The 25,617-nt window shown below is 34.8% G+C and overlaps 1 protein-coding gene across 1 annotated transcript in view; it reads right to left on the bottom strand.

Annotated features, from left to right (window-relative positions):
• Positions 1-25,341, bottom strand: part of HEATR5A (HEAT repeat containing 5A) — a gene marked incomplete at its 3' end in the record, with an annotated part of 53,215 nt that extends 27,874 nt beyond the window's left edge. Inside the window, exons 1-13 of the mRNA XM_082000666.1 lie at positions 24,162-25,341; positions 22,862-23,073; positions 18,150-18,258; positions 17,475-17,624; positions 17,041-17,212; positions 14,948-15,108; positions 12,281-12,536; positions 11,134-11,289; positions 10,132-10,382; positions 7,097-7,208; positions 6,066-6,218; positions 4,590-4,689; positions 3,712-3,825 (exon numbers count right to left, since the gene is read on the bottom strand). Of these exons, the coding sequence (XP_081856792.1) occupies positions 3,712-3,825; positions 4,590-4,689; positions 6,066-6,218; positions 7,097-7,208; positions 10,132-10,382; positions 11,134-11,289; positions 12,281-12,536; positions 14,948-15,108; positions 17,041-17,212; positions 17,475-17,624; positions 18,150-18,258; positions 22,862-23,073; positions 24,162-24,287 (2,072 nt within the window). The 5' untranslated portion in view covers positions 24,288-25,341. The remainder of the gene's footprint in view (positions 1-3,711; positions 3,826-4,589; positions 4,690-6,065; positions 6,219-7,096; positions 7,209-10,131; positions 10,383-11,133; positions 11,290-12,280; positions 12,537-14,947; positions 15,109-17,040; positions 17,213-17,474; positions 17,625-18,149; positions 18,259-22,861; positions 23,074-24,161) is intronic.
• Positions 25,342-25,617: the final 276 nt, after the last annotated feature.

Below are 25,617 nucleotides of genomic sequence, written 5' to 3'. Positions count from 1 at the left end.
TGAGGAATTTATTGTAGGTTACATTATGATAATTTATACTGGTAGTTAAAACTTTCACATAATATTTCAGGCAAGATTATACATTAACAAAATTAGGCATTCTGAGTCAGACTATTTTAGGTTATTAAAATAGTCCCTGCAGCAAGAGAACATTTCCAGTGCTGAACCACACGTGATGAGAAAGGTCTGGCTTATCCAATACGTAAGTTGTGTTGAAAACTGCTGCAGAACTAATCTTACAGAACGTACACAGCAAATACCACATAAAAATTTACCTCCAGAGCATTATGATTGCAAAATCAAGTCCTCATGAGTTGGGAAATACCAGCATTAAGGGGAGCTTACCTCCACATATCCAGTTCTTTGCATTCACTTTTGTCGTTAGATGATCACACAATTACCCGTTTGCACTAAAGTTGCTTACAATTTTTCAACACATGGAAGTTCCAAGAAGTGAGACAACACAGTGATCAGCACCTCATGAGCACAAGCAGAACCATTTGTATAGTTGGAGCTGGTATCTGCAACCAGCTATTTTACCCTTCCTGCATCTTGAATCTGTTCTGAGAAAGCTGACATCCTCCTCGCTACCCCCCAAACTCCTGTCCCCATCAGCCTCTCCCTTGCAGGCATCTGTTGCTTTGCCTGCCTTCCCAACTAATTAGTACGTATGTAATTGTTCCCAAAATGCTTAACTCAAATCTAAATGCAAAAGGTTAGCACTATCAAATATATTGAAAGATGGTCAGATAGTGTGTGAAAGGGACAAAAAATGAGCCTTTAAAAAAGGCTCCAAAACTAGAAACCGGCTTTTCATTAATTATTATAGATCACAATAAAAAAACAGATATGAAAAACCCTTTCTATGAAAACAGTTTTTCAAATAAAATTTAATGGAGATACTCAGCAATTTTTACCCAATTAACATTTATTTTAGTCCCAGACACTTGGCCAACCCAACATGTCAAATAATAGTATCCCAATGTAAAGCAGTTCAAAATTTTGAGCCAGAACGCTGTTCCAGCATTCTAGCTATTCATCTCATCCTATTAAGAAAAAGAAGTGAATGCCTGTATTCAATTTTATGGTTTAGACAGTGGAACATGACAAGCACAAAGAGCTGAAGAATGAAGAAAACCCTAATGAGTTGTCTGACAAAACACATTAATTTCAGACCACAGAAAACCAACAAATCTAATAATCAAAATTCAAACTACTGAAATGATTTGTGTGAAATTATCAAAGTGGACTTGATAATAATTATGATTTTTATATTCACTCACAGAAAATAAATGTTTTCATCTCAAAAACATGAGCATGTCAGCATCCAAAACTAATGACACGTGAAAATGACCAAGAATATAAATCACTTAGAAGCAGAACCTGATTTTCTCAGCTTAACAAATTCATACTTTGTATCAGTTAAATTGCAAAGTCTTAACCATTCACACATGACAGAAGGCAGCAACTAGAACATATTAAATGTTTTTCACTGACGTTTAAGTTAACTTAATACATTCTTCTCATACCTATCATTGCTGAAATACTGAAAAAAATAATCTACTGCTCATGTATGCTCACAGTAAGCCTTCATAATTCTGTTTGAGTAGATATTGATTTTTATTGATGACAGAGAGCAGCAAGAGAAACATCCAAGAAGCAAAAAGAGAGGAGGAAAGGACCAAGCAGAGCCCAAACAAGTCCTATTACCTCAGGCCTCAGAAACCTGAAGGTTTGAGTTGAGAGAAAAGGCTTGGAGTTATGAATAAAGAATCTGTTTTCAACTGTTTCGTTTGCTGAGTATTTTGTCTCGTTCCTCTTCTACTAACGAAAAAAAGCTTTGCGCATTATTTGCAAATACTAAAAGCTTGAGTTAAAACTCCTAGTATATGTCCCCGTCGCCAACTTTCTTGAAAAGAAATGACTTGCATGTTTCTAGCCTCTGACAAGATCAAAGAAAGTAACTGAAAATAAATAAAACCATGAACTGGTGCAAGCTTCTCATTCAGCATGTCACTCTGAGCTATGCAAAATGTGCCAGGCTGTGCAACACAAGAGTAGTATTGTAGTACAAGAGTACTACAACCTACTATTCTTCTTAGTGATAATGACCAAAATTAGACCCCCAAAAAAGGACCCTGGGCTCCATAATCATATTGTTTTCCCAAATAATTTATTTTAAAAAATCCTAGTATATGCAAAGACATAGAGTTTCTGAATAAAGCTGTCATACTGGAAATAACATGGAAAGAAAGGTATTTGTTTCAACCTTTACTTCCCCCCCCCGCTTCTAAATGATGCATACTTACATGTTATAAAATATATAACAGACCTTGAAAATAAGCGCTAGCAATACAGGCATTTTCATCCTTTCCCCAGTTGCATACTGCTGTATTACGAACCGCTGACCAACTCTGAGACTACATCCGTCAAACTACTGTTTTGATTCTAAGGCTACTTCCAAAGCTTTCAGCAGGGTAACCACTTATTTATAACAAACCTTTTCAGCTTTTTCTTTAATTATTGGTTCTAGATTGCAGCATCCTCAGCTAGGATGCTCTCTTATGAGATTCAGACTCTACAGGTCATACTGTAAAATACTGTCTATTTTTCAATAAAATTTTTCCATATGTAAAAATCCCAAACAAACCAAGAAATCACCAAAACCACCCATATACAAAAATCTGTATTCTATAAAACATTGTCCCTGTAATAAGAGAACAAAAAATCCGCACACTGCTGTAAGGGATGGAGGTGTCATTTTCAGTCCTTGAAGTCCAAGTCACAAATGAATATTATAAACTATGCTTCAAGTGTTATATACAGACTTCTAATGCGACAACAGCTTTAAGGCAAAGGTCAGGGATTTGTCCTTATGAAGATTCACTTAACAGTTACCACTAGATGGAGCAGATTATCTGAGGAAGGATTCCCTCCATCATACAGAGGACACAGCCAATTCACTGGCTGGCTGGCCCATATTCTCTCTGTCCTGATGAAATATCCTGTACTTCTCTTTCCCGCTATGAAACACTCCGATGCCTTATTTCGGTCCATACTGTAGTCTATGGCAAACTATATTCACAGGACAATTTAAGGACGACAAAGACATTTAACGTTTCAGTTGAACTGTTATAGACCTAACTGCAGTGCCTAGTTATCGGATTAGAGGATTAGATTTTAAATACTGCCAGGTATATTCTGCTACAAAAAGTGAGACTATCCTCAGATTTTTTTGAAATTTTTCTTTAAATACAATTTTTTTAATCCACAATCTGGACAGAATCAGATGAATATATCTGTAATAAATAAGTCTACTTAAAGCAATTTAATTACATTATTTTAATGGACTATATTTAATTGATTTATGCTAAGATTACACCTTTTGAATTTAGGATTCAATGGAAAGTAAAACAGGCAAAGAAAGTCAACTCTTCAAGTCATTTAAAACTGCAAGGTTGTCTACTTTCAAGTTTCAACTAAAAATAGGACAGAAGTCTGTAATAAGAGAGGGGTAAAAAAGAAGATCATGAACACTAGCTTTTCAAAACCATGACAACTTCACTACGATTTCATCAAATCTAAACAGAAGGAATAAAATTTGGGTATTAGAAAAGGTGGAACTAATCCTTGCTAGCTGAATATATGTTGAACAAAAACTTAAAAATGAGCCCGTGCTATTGTTAACAGATGCCTCTTTGTAAGAAATACATACCTTCATAGGTCTTTGGAGGCAATACTGCTAGTAATTCATAAAGTTTATGTCTGTAAACTGTTGATGATGTTTTTAAAGGATTTCCGTATGATTTATATATTGAAGAAAGCCTTAAAATACAAAAAAGCACATCACAGATGTTGAAGACTTCAAGCATTATGCAACACTCCAGTTTAATTTGTACCATTCTACTGAATACTTTAAAAATCTATACAAAGTACAGTTTTGATTTGCATTACTAATAGTAGAAGCAAAACAATTCATTTTACATGTTCTGACAGAACCTCTCTGTACTCCATTCCCAGTCGTTATTTTTATTTAGCACTAGAGAAATAAATAAGGCTTTCTATTGCCTTTGATTGTACCTACATTTATTACAATTAACTTTTTTTGTGGAAATATGTCTGTAAATTTTATTTTAGAGCCCAAATACATTAAAACACTACATATTTTGAAGGCAAAAAAATTTAAAGTTATAAAACGCTTTCCAGCTTAGCTCTGAATCTAAAATATAAAAAATGCCCATCTCTAAAGCTTTTTGTCCAAGCATATTCTTGAACTTTGTTTTTAATTTTATAAAAAATGATCATGCCTAAACACTAAAAAATGTTTGATTAAAAAAGTAGATTAAAAACAATTAAAAAATAATTAACAAAAGCATGCGATAATTTCTTCCCTAGCTTTTTTAACATGAAACTGAAATCTACAAGCATTATGCCAGCTAAAGTCTTCAGCTATACAGCTGAATTCTCTACACTAATTTTTGTACTTTGAAAAGAAAGTTCTTTAGAAAATGCATTAAATCGAATACAAGAAGATTACTCTGTAGCTTGTCAAAACCAGAATCTCTTTTAGCAGTTTGATACACACTTACTGTGTCAATAGATCAACGGCACTTGGGAGAGGTGGAAGAAGTCTCTGAACAACTTCATCCGTAAGAAGACCAGCACAGTGAGAAACAAAGCTTTTGATAGCTAGAAAAGGAATTGGATTTTAACTTACTAAGTGTGAGATATCTAGAAGAAAAAAAACCACATCAGTGAAGTAATCGCGTTATTACTGCACTAATAATTTAAAAGTAGAACAAAGCACACAAAATATTTTTTAAGTATTTGGACCAATAAATTAAGAAACGGGAAAAAATCTTGAGAGAAAAAAGTAATATTTACAGGTGCACTATTTTGGTGTCTCAGGTTGTACTTTCATGCCCTGACTTTTACTTGCATATATAAATGCAAGCATTTTTTGCTTTTTGTTATGAATTATGCGATATAACTCAATTTCATGATAATTCCATGATAGTAATAAAAAAAGAAAAAATGGGAGAAGGATGATGATCAGATAACCTACTGATTACTTTGCTAGTTTTCTATTTAAATTTAGCTTAATTACTGTACTTTAAGAAACAACTTATATGTACACAAGAATTTTTCATTATTTACCGAAAATTAAACTTGAGTTAGTAGTTCAAAAAGCACCTAAAGAACATACAGTGTTAAAGACCTCTTTCCAAAAGGAAAAGAAAATATTTAAAGGTTAATTGTTTAGGTTAGTTCTAAACTGAAATTACTACTGAATTCCACATTTTCCAATAGATTTTAATAGTGAGAGAGGAGTGATCATTATACTAGGGTTCACATTTCTGCAATGCAAAGGACCATTTAGTACTCTAGAATACATTACTGAAACACATTAAGTATTTAAAGATCACTGGAGTAATCTCTCTGAAACCCAAAGTCACAATATTTCATTTTGAAAAATTGCAACCTACCAAACAGCAGACAAATACAGAATACTCTTTATCAGTTGAGAATTGCAACTTCTTTATTGTAATTTTACCTGAGTCTTCCCACTCTCACAAATGTGTTTGACTGACTCATCAATTCTATTTTGCCTCCAGTAAGTCAGCTATTAGGAAACAGAACTGCTATTTACCAAATATAATAGACTGTATGAACAACAAAGCATACCCTGGTTTGGCTCCCCTTTCACTATTGTGATATGTACGTTAAGAGAAGAGAAGCAGCCTTCCTGATATCATTTTTACTGTTTGGAGATCAACTGATTAGAAGAACAAGAGGAAGAAAACCTCGTGGTTTTGGTTTGGTTTTTTGTTTGTTTGTTTGTTTCAAAAATGAAACGCATGTATACAGATACATAGGTAATTATATATATACACACATATACACACACACGCACACATACAAGCATGTAAGTTGGGGAGTGAACACATCCTTTAACACTCAGTGAAAAAAAATCAATACGAAGTATTGTTGCTCTTTCAGAAGATAAGACAAACCAACAGCCAAACTATAAATACCCAGAGAAAGACACAGTAAATCCCGCTTACCACAGAGAGCACCAGCTCGACCTTCCAGTGTTACTTGCCAGGTAAATGAATCTCCTCGTGTCTTCTCTGTTTCTAGGTCTTTAGGAGATGACGGAAAGATGCACTTCCACAGCAACAGCATTCGTGGCAGATGGTGTTGGACAACTGCAGGACCTGTAAGTGTTGATAGTTCTCATGCCAACGTAAGGATTAATAAAATTAAATCTTCTCTTTGGTTCTTTTATCTATGTTCACAAAATCATTATCATTGTGAAGAAAACTTTATGCTACTTTCCCAGCCATCTCATGTATCATTTCTCAGATATTTACTGTCTTGGTATGCCATTTTCATACATAACTACATACCCACTAACACATTTACAAGTATGTCACCAAGCCAACTATAATCTCTGTTTTACCGAGTACAGACTCTGCAGATTATCAGCATAAAAGATATAATAAGCGATAGTGACGTTCAGAAAAGCAAACATTTGTTATCGGTGTATGTACAAGGTGTGTTTTCCCTAATCTGAGAAAAAAAATTGGAGCTGTTGAGCAGAAGTAATAGCTGAAAACATGAAAGGTGCCTTAAAAATATGAACAAAACAGACAAAATACATTCTTCATGAATAATTTAGTGATCTAAATAAACTGATCACTAAAAATTTCTGTAAGATTCCAAATGCCTGACAGAAGGGAAATACAAATTATTACTTCATTTTGTTCTGGGATAGATGTTAAAAAATATCAATGTAATTCTTCATGACCACAAAGACATTTGGTTGGACTAACTTTGAAATTTATCTTTTACATTTCATTAATAGCAGTCCCAACCAGTCACTGTTTTTCAGACATTGCTCCCAATGAACTGATACCAAACCTGGAAGAAACAACATTTTTATTTTAGAAAGTTTTTCTAAAGATTCCTATTCACATTGTTTTTAAGAATTATTTTGCAGTGCTAAATTAAATGAGACATCAAAAGAACTGAAGCCAGAGAAGGAACACAGAACAGCTTATTTTAGTTTAAGAAAATTGTAGCAATCTACTACCTAATGTCATGAGGGCCGCTATCAACAGCCATCCAGCCTGTGTTCGCTGCAGTGAAATGCGACTGTTCTGAGAAGCAGAACACAACAGATCCTCTGCTACTGTCATGATTACCTTCAAAGTTAAAGAGAAAAACAGAGCATCAGCATCTCAGTAACTACCAAATGATTTTTCAATACTATTTTCCGTGATACTTAATCTTACTTCAGTATCCCCAAATAGAATACCATCTTCTCACACTATAGCAAGAAACTCAGGCTCATGAAGTTGCAATGACTCACTTCAGTACTAGTCTGGGATAGCTTCAACAGTTCCTAGTTAAATTACGTTGCTGCTTTGTTCCCTTCTTTCATCAGCAGTAAAATGAGAGCTGATAATTCTCACAAGAATATGTGTGGCAAGGATAAAAAGTGTTCTGATATTCTGTTTATGCCACTACGCAGAAAAAGGATAGCATGAGACCTAGGAATTAGGCTCAGAAGCAGCAGAAGGGGCAATGAACTTTTATTCTAAAACAGGGATAAAGGTCTATCATTCTCTCTGACAATTTTTAATCAACAAATGATATGACTAAACAAACAAATTAGAATGGTATGGTTAGAATTAATCCTATCTTAGCTTCTCCACAGTAATTGCATGTGGCTACTATTATGTGCTAAATGCAAGGTGACAATCTGCACTTGTTACCCAAGCCTGAGCTACCTAGAATTTACATAGAGGAACACACAGTGTGCCCATGGACAATTATCACAGCATGGCTACAACTTCACAAAGTATTCTGCAAATGGCTTGCTTCAATTCTGTTTCACATATACCAAAAGTATTTCTTACATCTTGCATTATGTCTGCTTGCCAAAACAAACTGCTTGCAAATTAGTATTACAAGTAAGAAGTGTCATTACCAATAATATAATTTAAAGCTTTAGTATAGCCAATTCCCTTCTACAATTATTTTGCAAATGATAATTTACTTGGACAGTATAGACAGCATCCTTCTATAATTTATTTGAAAAATTATAAAACTTCGTGAAAGTTTGCACACCTTGGCTCATCAAGGTTTGAAATCTGTATACTTCCAAAACTTAATGTTAACAGTCTGAAAATATTAGTTTCCCCAATTCCATAATGCTGTCAGATGGTTGCAAACGAAGATATTTAAAATATTTGATTCTAAAATTAAAATGGTACCCTTTTAAAATTATACTATTAAAAATTACTAATAGCTTAGTATACTTAAATTACTCGATAAATGAGCATCCTAGAAAGGATTTCATTTCACGATTTCTGACAATTTTTCTCTCTATGTACTAGAAGTGTCTAATGCTTAAGAATTTTTTTGAACTGAAGTATAAGCACTAGTACAGAATGCTAAATACATACAAACCCAGTAATTATTTTGTTCTCTTGAATAAGGTCCACCTGCAACTCTAACCACTCTCTCAAGGAAAATGCATTAATATAAAACAGCTTCTGTCCAGGTCCCTACTGTCTACGTTTGATATTTCCTTTTCAAAACTGCTCTATTTAACACTGGTCTCTTTCAGCTCTTCAGAAGAGGAACTAGTCTGGAATCTGGCAGTGTTCCTAGGAAAGAATGGAAAAGGGCTTTTGTCAGCTCCTTTGGTCTCCCCCCTGCCAGCTTAGTACAGAATACAGTGTTTCTCCCACACTTTTCTGTGCCCTCCCAAACCTCCTCCTGGCCCTACTTCATCCTATTCTACTCCTCTAAAAGAAACCTTTGTTAAGAATTAGGTTTCTCTGTTAAAAAGAAACTTTATCTCAGCTTAGGTGTATAGTACTTGAATAGCACTTTTTACCTATATAACTGGGTGAATGATAATCATTTTGTCCTCTCCCCATGGTCTTCCAGTAATCACGAGGAAAAGTTGTTAAAAGCTAAGAAAAACAGGGTCTTTTTTTTTTTTTCCCCATTTATAAATTGTTTCATCAGCAGTTGGAACTTTGAACTTTGACTTGAGAACTGTAGCTAGCAATAACTGTTAGGAGTGGTGTGGAACTGTTAGTACTCAACAACATTGAAAGGGTTGACTGGAATCACTGCAAGGGACATTTTTCCTAGTGTACTAAAGCATTCCTTTCATCTTGCAGTGGTGTAGTAACAAGAAAAAAGTATATCCCATCTGTGCTAGTGGAGAGATTTGTACAAGCATCTTAGACTATGTTAATGCAAGAAACGGGTTTCTGTGAAATTTTGTAAAACAAAATGAAGGTGTGTATGTATCTATTGGACTTCATTAAAGATTTTTTTGGACTTGACCAAAGATTTTCAAGATAATATATAATTGCTGTTATTGGTGGAAGCACTGACTAAACTGAACCCTGGAGAGTCATTGATGGGCCTGGGAAATATTAATTTGACTTAATCTGTGGTTGAATGAGTTTCTTTCTAGGACACTTATTTCTAACATCACAGCATGCAATAGATCTGTATGTATACTTCTAATTATTTTTTTATAAGAGAAAGATCTTTTCCTTTGGTAGAGTCTGATACGTTTCAGCTGTATGTACTCCAGACTAGCCTCTTCTCACCATTAACACTGCTGAAATGTCAACTTTCTAATTTAAGCCAATGTCAAACTAGGCCAAAATTGCAGAAGGTTTCATCTTGCTGTAAAGAACTTAGTTTGAAATTCTGAAAAACCTAAGGCTATTCAAGAAACGTTTTCTCCAGGTAAACGTTTTCTTAGACTTAGTTCAATTTAAGTCCTTACAACTCCACAGAATTCACCTCTGTCCCAAAACAACAAACAAAATTCTGCCCCAACAAACTTCCTCATTAGAAAAAGGTAGCAGTATAAGTGGTTAATAAAGTTATTAATGGCATTTCCTGAGAAATTCACAATCCTGATACATGCGAGAAAAACACTTGCTTATTTGAGTTATGTGTGCTTCAAAATCCCCTTCTTGAAGAAACTCTCTGATCAGTATATTGGGTTATGTGATCATGTTATAAAGAATACACGTAAATACTACTGTAAAAACATCAAAGAACTGCCTATGAGTATTCAGACCATACCTTCCCTTTTCCATGTGGAATTCCTAAAGGACAGTGTTTTACTGCACCCAGCAAAGCGGCAACAGCAAAACTGTAGCCAGTTACTGCTTCTGGGGAGGATTTCAATGCACTAAGACGTTCAATGCAACGATCCAACAGTAAGGACACATAGGAGGGCAATGCTACTGCAATACAGCGTAAACACCAAGCTGCTGTTAGTCTAACTGAAATGCTGGGATGAAGAATGACAGAAATTACTGCTTCCAGAACTCCTGAAAAATAAAAGGCATAAGCATACTTAAGAAATAGGCAAGCAGTTTGTCAAACAAGCAAAAATGTATACAGAAGACTGGTGAACAGGCCACTATCCAGTTTCTGTACTTCTCTTTAAAGAGTACTATTGATTTTTATTGTGAAATATTTCTTATCAAATTTAAATACTTCAATACTTTTCAATAGAAGTTACCGTGAATGAAAAAGCATCAACATGGAGAAAACCTAACATATTGTGCAGGTTCACCAACATGCATAGAAAATATCTGTAAGCATTATCAAGGAAGCAAGATGCATGGAAACAGATGTCCACTTGAAACCACCCAGAAAAAAAAACTTCTCACTTCAGCTAAATGATAACAATAAAGGTAGATGAAGATACACAGCTCAAACTGATTTACTACAAACATTACGAAGTGTTGGACTTTAAATACAACCCTTAATGGAGTTAAATTGGATACTTTTTTTTTTTTTTAAATTAAAATACTAGTACAGGCCAGAAAAGATATAAGTAATGCCTGAAGATTTCCTACAGCATGTAAGGTAGCCAACTTTCACTCTAGCTTTTTTTTTTTTTTTTGGTAGTTTAGTGGGAAGAAACAGTAAAGGATAGAGGAACTAAAGAGGTCGAGGTGAGGAGACTACATGCCAGAAGAATTGACAGTCTAGCCATCAGAAATCAGAGAATATCACAGCGAACGCAGGAATATATTTTGTACTCTCATTCATGAAACAATTCAGGGCTTGTACCTGTACTGGAGTCTTGCAGTAACGGTGCTGCTGTAGTTCCTAAGCCATGGATGAGACTTCCAAGTTCCTGAAGTGCACACACAAGCACATGCTGACTCACTGTTACATCTGTTGTACTAATTCTGGTTTCCAAGTTACTGTCACTCATTGCAGCATCTGGTAACACAATATAGGCAGATCCCCATGAAATCACTACCAAAATGAAACAAACAGACTGGAAAAAGGATTTTGCTATGATAAGTTGTTATATGGCAACTACCAAATGGCTTATCTTTAAGTGATGGGGAACAGTGGCTAGTAAGAAGCATGCTATTCTTAGCCTCGCTGAAAGTGACTTCAAGAAGTCATGCTTTGATATAACTTTCCAGATTTTACTACACAGCAGGAAAAAAAGAAAGGAAAGAAAAGAGTAAAATAGTGCGAGAGCAAGCAAGCAAGAAGATGGTGGCAGGGAATAAAGAAGGAGGGGAAAATCTGTAGTTTTTTCAAAGTTCATCTTTTGAGACACAAATGATTATGTCAGTTTAGACATTTAACATTTAGATATTTAACTAGGATAAAATATGCAGCCATACACCAGGGGATAACTGGTTATGTCCAGCATTCTCTTTCTTTTCCCCTACAAGGATGATGGTGGGAGATCAGCAGCTTTCTTTGGAAGTTGCATGAAGGACTTCATCACGTAAGAGATCGGGTTTTTTTCCAGGAGAAATACTCATTTTGTCAATTAGGAATAAATGCTTCTTTTTTGAACGATCAGTAGTATCAGCTGCTCTGAACAGGAATGCAGAACCTGGCTAGACATATTGACTGCCAATTTAACTTGTTTTACAATACTGTCTGTATTTCATTACTGCATATATTTGTTATTTTGTTACATTTGTAATTGGTTAAAATGATATTTGCTGGGGAAGAAGTGTTAAAAAAAAGATATTTACAGTTGTGTGGGTACACACAGGCAGAAACACTAACACAAATAACCAGCCCAAGTTAAAAACAAAGCAGTCCATCAAAAGCCCTCTACATTATTATGGTAATAAATCAGCACTATATATTCTATTTCTGAAGCCTCTGGATTAGGAAGTTGGACAATCACTTCAAAAAGGAAAAACAGAGGCCCAAATGGATAATCTTGTTAGACCCATACCGACAACTTTCTTCAATTTCCAGATGGCCTGACAAATCTCCTTGGCAGCTGCAATTTGAGCTTTTTCCCCAAGAAGGCCTCCTACTGTAGCTCGAAGGATAAATGAAACACAGCGACGATAGCCGATCGCATCCATCTGACTCTGAACAGCCTTAGGGTGAGACTGAGACACGAGATCTAGAATATGGGAAAGGAAGGCAGAGAAGTTCCTTTCAAGCCATTGTGCTCCTAATGTAGAGACAAATACCACATATGCCTGGAAGAGATTTGAAAAGAAGCCATATTTTAGAGCAAAATCATCTGGAAAACCACTGCCAGCTATCCCACATATATTTTTTTTTTAATTCTCTGCACATTGCCACAACTAGATTACTGTACATTTATGCATCCATAAATCACGTAGGTTCTCATTTACAGGTAGCTGCATTTTTTTAAAATCTATTTAAATAATTTAACTTACTATCAAAACTGTGCTAGCAATATTGCAGCCTGCTTTGACTGTAAGTGAATTCAAGCTGCTTGCCCATTTTATTTCATTGCAGAGTGTGAGAAATGGCAGTTTACCCTGCACAGGCACTTGTTATGTAAAACATTGTGTTTGGTCCCACTGAACAACAGCTTCCAGCTATTTAACATTCTGCACATGGAACCGAAATTTAATGTATGAATGCATTTTAAGAACTACTATGTTGCAGAACTATAACCCATAACCCTGAGAGAATTTTGTTGTTATAGGCTTTGAATTAGGGAATATTTGCAGCCCCCAAGCATTGCTGTTCATCTCAATGAATTTTAATAGTTTGCCTTGCAATGGAGGTATCACAGAAAGACTATGTTTGTCACAACACAGAGAACGAATGCAGAGTCACTTTACAAATCTAATCACCACAAGACCATTTATTTCGCCACATAATGTGCTCCCTTACAAATGCCTTCCATGTGTGTGTGTTGGATTTTTTCTTAATGAATAGATGTGCTAGCATACAAAAAATGAGAATATGCAAATGAACGCAAAATTCCTCATAAGAAAGCTCACCACTACTACCCATATCAACAAACTTCTGTATTTTCTTCATACATACTTTCTCTCATGTCTAATATTAACAACAAAATTATTCATGTAAAAGAAAGTGAAGTACTGTAGATGGAGAAATTGTACTATTAGATCCTGTTAGCATCTAATGGCTTTTGACAAATACTACTTCAGCTTCATAATGTACCAGTACATTACCCCGTTTTACAGATTTGAAAACTGAGGAATTTAACAGGACAGACTTGTGAAGAGTCAAACTGCCATGACTACATTTTGAACTACATCTTGAATCCGTCTGCGGCTTCAAGAAATATAAATTCTTCTTCTATATGTAAGAAGTCATCTTCAGTGTTTTTCCTTATTTTTTAATTTATAATAAGCTGCAATTCACATAACAATTAATACGTTTTATACCTGCAAGTATTTTCTGCTCACAGGCACTGATATATGCACAATTTCTCAAGTTTTTCTTACAGAAACATTGCATTATTTGAACTGTTCTGTTATAGCTAGAGTGTACCATCTAGCACAGGTACTATTGTCTTAACATAGGAATGCATGAAAAAGGAGACAATCTCCAAAAAAACAGTACAAATAGTCAAAACACTGAACTGAACTATCTATTCCTGGAAAACTAATAAAACCACCATGTACACAGAACACCCTAGGAGTCTGGCATGCATTTTCTAAGCAAATAGCTGTCAAGGTATTATTGTTCCCCAGCTTTTCTGTCTCTCAGCCAGAAGTTAATGCTTCTACCCAGCATGATCTGAGCTTAGAAGACAATTTGTGAGCACATTCTAGCTGTTTCAGTGCAAAGTCTGGCAGCTTCTATCAGTAATTTAAGCTAATTTACAGACTTTTTGCACTGCTTAAATTGAAATGCACTGAAAAACTCCCTTACTGGCAAAGACGACTTATCAAATAGCTGGGGGGACTCTAACCTATTAAAATAATCACAGCTGTTTGATATGTGTATGTTCATCATCACCCTTAGTCGTGATTCATAGGTTTAACATTTGAGTATCTAGGTCTTGGCATGTAAATACCACTTAAAATAATATTTACTGGAAGAAGCCAATCTGATATTGTCTGAAAAAAATTATACCGTTTTTACCAGCCCTGCTCAGTTAACAAGATTCTATCCTCCAACCGAGCATCCTGGAACACAGCAAAACAGATACTTGCTTTTTTCCCCACTAAATTATGTTTTCCTTATTTTTCACGCACTTACTCAGAACAGGACTGAGAATGTCCCTAAGTAGAGGAAACTACTGCAAGTTCAAAGAATTCTTGTAACTTCTCCTTTCATTTTTAGACATAAGGTATTAATTTTTAAATTAAAAATTTTAGGAAAGTACTTATTTATATCACTTACTTGATATTCATACTGTGTGAAGCTTTCAAAAGTAATGCTTATTTAACTTGGAAAATTTCAAAGTTAACAATAAGCAACATCAAAAATCTTTTTTTCCTTCTTTCTAGCATAACTCAAGATGTAAATCCTTATTTTAAATTACATACATTTTGTCACAGATACAAAAAAGGATGAAATAAGAGACCTATGGAGAGCAAACCATTTATTATAGGACTGTTTAGCCATCTCAGAAAATCATAAATAACATAATCCAAACCTGTGTGACTCCAACTCTAACATCTCTGCTGACTGAACTGGTCCCTTTCAACATATCACCACTGGCTCGTAGAAATCCACAACTTCCACGCAGAAATCCAGTTCCCAATAGCTCCATCACTTCATCCAAAGAGATTCTGCGGAAGTTATGCCTCGTGGATGCTAAGAATGGATGTAAATCTTTAGAGGAATAGCTGTGTAAAACTTGTTACATTATAGAAGAAAGCTTCAACTCTAAATGTTTTAGAAAAAACAATTTGCACAAATTCAGTAGCACAATCAAATCAAAAAACTGTTTGAGCATAATTTCACAAAAGAAACTACAACATTTTGGAACTCAGTGTTCCAGTGAAGCACATTATTTATCAAGTTTTTCTGCTTCAGCTACTTTAAATAGTTCAGGCCATCACCTACTACACATACACACATTTACCCTCCCTCAGTAGTTAACATCTAACCAAAGCTCCCTTTGCAGAAAGGTCCGAAGCTATCACCCGAACCTTCATGGAAGCCCCGACTAACTAATTCCGGTTTACCACCAAAGACAACCCACTATTGCAAACTCCAGGCATGGTGGATTACCTTTCTGCTATGCTTAGCCAGATAAGGGCATAAGCTGCAAGTTCTCTTCGAAACAAAAGCATCTTACCTTAGTATTCAATTAGCTCTCCAAAAGAATGAAAATCATAGAATATGTTTACAATCTTCTAGGAAAATTGTTTATCCTTAATTCCTATTACATTGTTTTATTTCTTGACAGAAAGTTTATTTAAAATACATGTTGGGACATGTGTGTGCAAACTCAGTTTGCACAGTGTGCAGTGATCATGCTAAGTGACCTAAAATTTTCACTAAATTTCTCATTCTCCTCCAAGTATTCAAATGGGAAAAGGAATGAGAGGATTTGAGACAATAATGTTAAAAAAATCCTCAAAACAACAAACCAACCACCAACTCAATATCAGCACGTTATCAGGTACAATGCAGAAACTTCAAGATTATGCACTTCTCCAAGTACCGCTCCCTCCACCTCTCCCTGAGCCCCTTTTACGTCCACCTAGCTTCTTCCTCACTTAATTCTGAATTCTTTTTAACTAAAATAAATAAAAATAACTAAAAGCAACCAAGCAAACACTTTAGAAGCTTCTCACATAATCTTATCTTAAGCTTAAAGAAAACTCAATTTTATAAGGAGGTCAGTTTTTTTTTTTTACTTTATTGGGAAAAGGTAAGTGCTGATTGTTTTCTGTAACACATTACTTCTCTGCAAAAGATTCTTAGAAAAATACTTTATAAATCAAGACTTCAGAGTCTCCAATGCAAATAAACAGCCTCAAGAACTCTGAAAGGCAGTAAGTAGGGCTTAAAGGCATATAATTTTGTCATTTGCTGCTTATTGCACTGAAGGTTTTCTCTGATGCCGTTAAAAGCAGCACAGTCTGAACGACACTTACTCTGCATCCTGCTATATTTTGCTTAGATTACAGTTAGATATTTACCTTTGGGCTCCTAAGATTGGACCAAAAATGCCCAGTCTGAATGACACCAAAGATTGGAGATGTTAAGTTTGTGCCAGAATGCTCCTGTTAGATCAAGTACTGTCTGGCAGCAAACCCCGTTACATGGTCCATTGAGTGAACAAAACTGCATGCTCTTTTCTCCTTCTGATCACATTTGTACTGCTAGACAATCCAGATGTGGTATTCCTGATTGTGGAAAAACAGCTTGAAGAGATATCCTTAACTCTTCTTTGACACACTCCCTCAAACCTTAGTGCTTTCTACACTGCTGAAATTAATTTTGCCTTTGAATTCTTGAGGCTACTAATTTCTCTCCACACAATAACAATCTTGTAACAGAGAAAAACAGTTTTACCAAATATTTTTCCTTTTTTATTATTTTATAAAAATATATGTATAGGTTAACACAACCAAAACCACAGCACTTCACAAGAAAAAAGTTACAAAAAACACCAAACAGCCAGGCAAAGCTTACATTGTGATTTTACTTCGGGCTTCAATAGAGCTTGAGAGTTTCTGATCATCTGACAGATTTTTACAGATGAGGAATTGGCAAACAAAGTATATACTTTACCTGTCGTCTGTTTAGATGTTAGAGCTCTAGCCAATACTGTGCCTAAAAGTTTTGAAACTGCTAATCGTACATCATAATTGGAACCTTCAAAGGATTTAAAACACAAGGTCACAACACTATCCAGGTCTGTACTCCACATAAATACTGCTTCATTCTGAAGTTCAAGAAGACACTGGACAAAAAAAGGGAAATAAAAAGGTTTTGATGTGGAAAAGCAATCACTACCAGTTTTAGTTTGCTACATAGTACAGAGTTCTCCCTCACAAAATAAGCATGGTGCTTCATAGTAAAACCACTTGAATTTTTGCTGCCAAAACAATATCAAAGAAATAAAGATAAGCAAACAATGTATTTACTGCTGTGTTCATCATCCATCAAAAGAGAATTTTATTTAGGGAGCTTACTTCATAAAAACAGCTGTTAGAGCACTTTACCTTAGCCGCAGCACAGCGGACTGCCATGGATCGATCTGTCAAACATGATCGGGCAGCTTTGTAAATATCTCTATGACAGGGGATAGCAGCAGCTCCTAAACCATTTAATATATTTTGCAAACTAAGCATGATTTCATAACGACCTTGAGACTGAAAAATGAAAAAAAGACAAAACGTTAAAGTTTTGTAACCCTAAGCTACTTGGAAATACAAAATGTTGACTACTGAAATAGGTAAATAATAGTTTGGGTCTTTTAGACTTGTAAAGGTCTTTCTATGTGGAAGTGAGTTAAAGCAGATAACATGCTTTACAACACTACAAGCAAGTGAAAACAGTAATTCTACGTTCTCCTAGAAAGTACTCACTAGCAGTTTAAAGCTCAAAACATGAAGTACATGCTGGAGCAAAAAAGTTCTCATTAATAAGGCAATTAGATTTTCTAGTTTATCAAATTCTTTCATGAAATCAGCTTGAGAATAGATATGATGAATCCTTTTATAGTTATAATCCATTAACTCTCCAGTAATTCTTTGCAATTGATTTTTCGCCTATGACTTGCCACAATTTTTTCATATTTTGGTATCATGCACTTTCTCCTATTCATTGGTCCAGCTACCAATAGTAAATAACCTCTTATTTTTCCAATCATTTTTTTAAACATGCTGTTCCAATACCTCTGCATTCTTCATTGCTTTAAGCACATTCCCAACGGTGTCAGTAAAACTGTTTCCCAAAATTCTTCCCAATTTTTTGTATAAATAGCCCAAGCATACCACCGCAGCACTAAAACAAAAGCAAATCCAAAGACGCGTGAAAATGGATTCAGTAATAGATGAAAGGGATTAAGATGACTAACGTAACCAATGGGTAAACAACAAAATAACTAAATAGAATGTCCCCAAAAATCTAAGTGGATTATCAAAACGAGGCGGGGGGGGGGAAAAGTCTGTGTGTGGCACATACAGTCTAGGAGAAATGCAGACACAAGGGTTGCAAAAATAACTCGGACAATACAAGAATTCAGGTAATAGAACCTTCAGGAATAGAATTTTCATATCCCCCATTAAACCTTTACATTAATTTCTAACTAAGCATGCCCTGCATCGTGCAGCCTATGGCACTGTGCTATGGCATATCCTGCTAGAAGTAGCTAAGGACAGGTTTATTTACAACTCGATGGTCAACAGTAGACTGCAAATGGTAGAGCAATTAAAACTCTGGCATTTCTGTAAAATAATACATAATAAGGAAACATTTTGAAGGAAATAAAAGTATAAGCCCATGTCCTTTTCATGGCACACAGATTCTGAATTTAGTTTCCAGCTGAAATACCTGACAATTAGACTCTCTGTGCTCATTGGCATCTCCTTCAGCAGAAGCAAAAATTTGCTAAATATTGAGGAAGAAACAAAAAGAAATAAAGAGTTGCTTAATTAAAGAGTGTTTTCCTTTGAAAAATTAAGGAAAACACTTCACTTTTGTATTGACTAAATAAATATAAAACTATAACTAAACCAATTAGTTTGATGAATACAAGGAAAAAAGAAATTATATATTTAATAAGCTTTCAGCTCTTTGGCCAGACCTACTTAAATACGCAGTGACACTGCTCAGCACCTCCTTCAAGAAGAAAACATTTTACTTATTCCCCAAATGAATTCAAGCTTCACATAAAGAATTTTAAAATCTCATACTGAACACATGCTTAATTAGAAAAATGCATTTGATATTAACAGCAATCCCCTACATGACAAAGCACTGTTTTGTCACTGATATTGTCTCTTACCCGAATTTCGTTAAAGCAACATGTTTCATTACTTTTATCCAACTCAGTACTCACCAACAATTTGAATTTTAATTTTGTTCATGGTGTGGCTGGGGATAAAATTACAATTGCACCATTTTACTACTAAATTGATCATTTGATGGTCACAGATACTCTCTTTAATTAGCTTCAAGCCTAAATAATATATTTTACATCATAATCCAAAGGAGGAATATTTAATAAATATATACACAGAAAAACCCAAACCAGAACTGCCTTACTACTTCATAGTATAACCTGCAAATACTCTTACATGGTTGGCTGTACTGCCATGGGCCTAAGTGTTGTATGAAAAAGTCAATCAGCTTTGAAAAGTCATTTCTAGCAATGAAGTGGCAATATTTGTTGAAGAGTAACATCTAGACAACTAAAGATGAAAACCCAGCTATTTCTGCACATCAATATTTGAGTTTCTATGAAAGTTCGAAGCATAGGACTTGAGAAGCTCTTCTGACTGCCTTCTAGAATTGTATCGTGACACTAGTTGGCTATTTTTTTTACTTTTGCCCACAAATGTTTCTTCACTATGTCCAAACTGTATTAACTATTGAGTCACTTTATCTGGCAAATCACAAGCAACAGCCAGAAGTTTCCAAGGAAGTCTCTAAATTTATACAAGTTTTGCAGGGAAAAGCCTCTCTGCCTGTGTTTTTTCCTCCCTGGCAGCACACCTCCATTTTGATATATGCCTCTCTCTGTACGATAAAGTTGTTTTCTCTCAAATTTTCCCTTAACAATTGTACTCTGAGAGGTACCAACAAAAATACAGAACTAAGATACTTAAACATGTGGTAAAATAGCACTGAGATCAGCTATGAAAGTTTGCTGACCAGCCAAATGCTTTCAAAATGCTTAAGGTTTAAAAACAGTCCTAGTGGATATTTTAAAACCTTTGCAATTTAAAATAAAGTTGTAAGTTGTATTCATACTACGTGACTTGTTCATCTGATCTGATATAGCAATCACATCACATTCAATTTAGGAGGAGATGAGCACCTAACTAGGGTTCTTTTTAAAATGCTTGCCTACAACATTTCCATCTTCCATCTATATGAATGAATAAAAATTATAATTTATAAGATAAAGAACAATTCACTGGAAACTGTATTTAAAGGAGTTTCCAGGTAAATCAACGTATTGTGAACAATGATGGCAAAATGTTGCTACCTGACAACATGGGCATGTATGCTAAATAAGGACAGATGGCAAAGACAACGCTTGAATCAAGATTTTAAAAAAAAAAAAAAAAGGCAGTCTTCCATCACTGAACACCAGGTATCCCATATATTTGCAGCCCAAGATGAAAGACTTTACACAATAGAGAATAATTTGTAGTTCAAATTATTTTTCTGTAGCCTGCTGTCTCAGCGTCAGTACTATAATAAATACCTTTTCCATAACTTTTTTTGAAGTAAACCATATTTTACTGCTGCCTTTTTCTCTACTTCATCTCTTATTTCTTCTCCTCACTACTGCTTACATAACCCAGCAGGATTCTGAACATTGCTACCTCTCTCTCAGCCCCCCAGCTACTTCTCTGCCTTCTGAGCCTGGGTATCTGCCATTTCTGCCTGCCATTTCTGCCTTGCTGCCAATGGACTCCATCATCCTTCTTGCTATGCCAACATCATCCCACTTCCTCCAGTGTGGCATCTCACAGCCGAAGCAAGGAAGACCTGCAGAGCTCTGTCCCATACTACAACTCACCTACAATGTTAATGCATCTCACTGTTGAGGAGCCAGTAGTATAACAGTAATTTACTTTGCAGGACTAAGATCCTTTACAGCAAACTTGTTCTTAACTCAAAAGACTGCACAAGAGATCAACTGAACAAGAGGGAAACAAAGAAATTATGATATCGGAAAATACAACTGACTCCTTGCAAGAATCTATTTTCAAGCGAATTCACTTGGGTTGTCAGAAGCAGGATTAGCAAAGTGAAGCAAAGACAACAGATTCTGCTCTGCTTTGTATACTGTATCATTAATGAACAATGATGTTTTACCATCTCTACTTTTATCTTTAATTTTCTTCACTATAGTGAAAGATGTGTATTGTTTCAGGAATGAAGCTCGTTCATAAGACTTCTGCACCTTAAGATTAGGTTTCACATCCTGCAATAACAGTTCACATTTTTCTCTTCTGTTGGCTAGGCTTTAGGCATTTAGCTACGAACATTTCAGATGTTTCTAACTACATCCAGTTTCCCAGTTGGGTTAAGAAATGTACTCAATAACTGCGTTTTGCACCTGGAGTTGTACTTATCTGGTTTACTACTGTACTCAGCAGTATATTACCTTCTCCTTGTTTTTTCAAACACCTGCCTGCTCATAATGCTGTTATCCATTGCTAGTATTCTCTCTGGCCTGACTTTCAGTTGTCTGGCTGTAGGTCACCTACCATCTTCCACTCTTTTGGCTCCTGCTGCACACATACAGTACCTAATACTACCACATTCTTTGTTTTATTATCTATCCTGTGGTAGTAAACTCAGATGCATCATGTCAGGTAAAGATTTTTTTTTTCTTTTACTAATGCTGCCTAAGTTACTTATAAAAAGCTTTCTTTACCTTTTTTTGTAAAAAGCAGCATGCATTTCTCTTGCTGCAAAGCATGGTTTATTCAATATGGCAACACGTATTGCAAAGTGATTTTGTCCCCTCTCTGAACAAAAACATAAAGCATAAACCAGCCTCAGTTTACCCTATTACCTTAAAGCATACTATGGTCATTATAGTTCCAAATGATAGCAACAGGCTTAGCATTCCTACACTCCTAAATAAATTAATTTAGCTTAGCTTTCAAATCACTCAAGACATTTCTTTCCAGTGGATCCAGTAAATACTAGCTAGCTAGGTACATCAAATTTTGTTCTAACGTATGCAACCTACACTGACTCCCATCAGCCACCAAATTGCCTCTGCGGTAGAAGCTTCAGAAGTAATAGGGTTTTTAAGTGTTTTAATGTGATTGGGTTTATGTTATATTTTGTGAATCATAACAAGAAACTTCTATACAAGGGAGAAAAATATATTTTAAACTTATTAAACTTTCAAAGGCAATTTATGTTGTGAAGTACTGACCTGACTTCCCCCCTGCCCCAAGATGCAGCTGAACTTCTTACTCAAAACTTTTCAGTAAAGACACAGAAAGGAATATATAAAATGCTGCACAAGTACTTAACCACTCATAATTCTGCCCTGAAGGCAGCATATATTAAACAATTAAAATAAAATTGTTATAGTACCTGGAGGGAAGGAAGCAATTTGAATTTGCTTTCAGGTTTCAGATTAATTCAGTTTCCCTTTGTAACACTGAAGGCTAAAAATTTTAGAGATGTAATACCAAAGAAAAAATTGCTTTTTACAGCTGGACACACCCACAATAATGATACTAATCAGGGAGGCTCCCAAATTCTGTGTGTCATATGGTACAAAGCTTCTACTGGACAATGGGCAGAAATTACGGAGCATACCCTCTCCTACATTAACTTCTCACCATGTAAATCTGTCTCTCTTGTTATTACTGGATTTGAAGTTTGGGGTTAAAAAAATACTTACAGTTTTGTAGGCAGATAACTTGGTGAATCATCTTTACTCCGAATGAGTTCATTGCATTTGTCAATTGTTTGGTAAACAGAAAAAGTGTCTCCAGTGCTATAAAGTACAGCTAAATTCTTGGCAACAAGCCGTCTGGTAGGAGGTCCTGGTGAATTGTTTAATAAAGAAGTCAATTGTTCAACCAGTTTCTTCTGGTTTTCCCTTACATCAGCCTGGAAATAAAACCAGTAACCAGTTAAATTTCAGTTAAATTTAAAAGTTAGTTAAAGATAATTAACGCTAATTCTCTTTACTTTTCATTATTACCATTCTGATACTCTGACATTGTTAACTGAAAATGAACATTGTATTGCATCTTTCTACTTAAAGAAAAGCCATTTCAAATATGCAATTATTTTATTCTTATTAAAAAAAAAAACCACCACATTTTTCAGATCATAATTATTTCTAGTAGCATTTCAGGAGTATTCTCCCTATGGCACTTGAATAGTTATATCTTGCCAAAACAAAATTGTCATTTCTTGCCTCTTTTATGCCTGTTTTAAAATAAAACAATTAATAGAAACATAGTAATTTAAGAAGTAAAGAACTACTTTATCAGAGTTCAAGAAGTTGACCATTAGGAAGGAATGAACTTCCCTTAAAGTAATAATCTATTTCAGACTTACCTCAGTTTTTTAAAAATGTTTTTTAAAAAATAATTAAGACCCCGGCACTGTATTTCATTTACGTATTTTAACACAAATAACTCTTAAATAGCACTATCTAGGTTGGTTTATTGTTAAATACGCATATATGCTACTTAATATACACTAAACAGTGAACCAAACAATTGGACAGTTGGATAGAAACAGATCTTTTATCATTTAATTAGGAAAATGAAAAAAAAAAAGAAGAAGGAGAAAGAGAAAGATGTTACATTCTGGCTTGCTAGAGAACTACTAAATAATTGTGCTGTACTAGGTGGAAGAATGACTGCTATTCTTCATCATGAGTTTGCAAAATTTTGCAGTAATAATCTGAGTTAAAAAAACAAACATTAAAAAAAAAAAAGTACTTAATGCTTATTTCCCAAATTCCTTTCACTGGACTGGTGGTTCTGTCACTTGAAGGGCTGTGACCAAAAACTTGTAACATCTAGAAAGTTATTGCTAACACGGAACATACTTTCGTTATGCATACATAGAAGATGAAGTAAATGAAATTGAATACTGCTCTTTGTTTTTAAACAAAATAACAAAAAAGACAGAGAGAAATGGCTCTATAATGTGCTTTTCTTCTCAAGTGTCTTGATACTTACTCTGCTAGTCACTGGTAAAAGTTTTTCCAAAAATTGTAACCATTCAAAAATGAACTCTGCTTTTTGAAATTCACCAAGCTGGTTATACACTTCTTCATTAAGTAGTAAACTGTGAGCTAACTCCATTCCTTGGAATTTTCCTCAAATCTGTCCTCAAACACCGTGGAATAAAAAAACCAAAACAGAACACAAAACCAAAATACCAGAACTGTGTTTTCTTCCCTATTAATACGTGGTGACTGAATCAGAAGTTTAAACACCTAAACAGAAAAAGGAAAAAAAAATACTAGTCAGCAAGCATATTATATTTACACTTGGCTTATTAAAACTAAACTTTCAAAGGAAAACTTAAAATAATAAAAAAAAATATTACGTTACTTTTATTAGGTGGCTTAAGTAATACTTAATGATTTTGGAAATGAGACAATGGTATTGATGTAATATACAAATTAAAGTTAAATATACTTCAGAAAAAATCAGAGGGGTTGTCAATAAACTACTGGTTTTTCTTCATCTTGTTTTGCATGAAGTGAGGTTCACTAGTACTTGGTCACATATATACCTGAAAGTAATGACCAGCGCGCCCCAAATATAATTATTTTTGCGATCCAGAATTCAGTACAGCAATAGCAGTAACCTACACCTAGCAAACTCGTGTAATTATATTCACAAATAGAAATGCTAACATCTTATTCAAACCCTTTATGTATTCTCAATGCCAAGCAAGGCATAAAGAGAAAACAGAACTTCATTGCTGAACAAACCTCTAATGCTGTCCTAAAAAAACAAACAAACAAAAAAAACCCAAAACAACCCCAAAAAACCAAACGACACCTGAAAAAAGGATGTTTCAAAAACTCAAAGTTCAAAAGAAGTTATACTTATGTCTCTCGAACTGTTTTGGGACTTTCCACACTGTCAATAGGCATAACTAGAAGCAAACCAAGATGAAAAATACCTCTAATGATAACTTTTTTTTCCACTATTTAAACACCATGTAGCCTCAAACTACAAAATACAATATTCTGTAGGCTTTGCAAACAAAAATAGTCAAGGAGATTGTGGTAGGATGTCAACTGTATTTTAAACTCCCAAACAAATTATGCTTTCTAGAGGTCACCAAGACTGCTGAACACACATTCTTTCCCTATGCAGTAACAATATTATACTGTAAAATGATCCATCAACAAAAAATGGGCAATACAAAGCAATGGTAAATAATTCAGTACTCTGGTTATCATCAAACACACAGCAGAAGACTACCTTTACTACTTTCTACCCATTTTTTTAATGTAAAATTTATTCACAAAGGAAATGAGTCACATCTAATTTACTATAATGAACTGTCACTTCAAATTTACCTGAAATACCAGGCAGCTTGACAAGGCACCACACTATAAAATGTATATTATAACCAGAGATAAATGTACATACCTAAGCATACCTATATATATTT

Source organism: Phaethon aethereus (genome assembly GCF_964289735.1).
Source record: "Phaethon aethereus genome assembly, chromosome: 5".
Lineage (NCBI taxonomy): Eukaryota > Metazoa > Chordata > Aves > Phaethontiformes > Phaethontidae > Phaethon > Phaethon aethereus.
The sequence above is the reverse complement of the archived record's forward strand: the minus strand, read 5'-3'. Positions and strand labels throughout refer to the sequence as shown.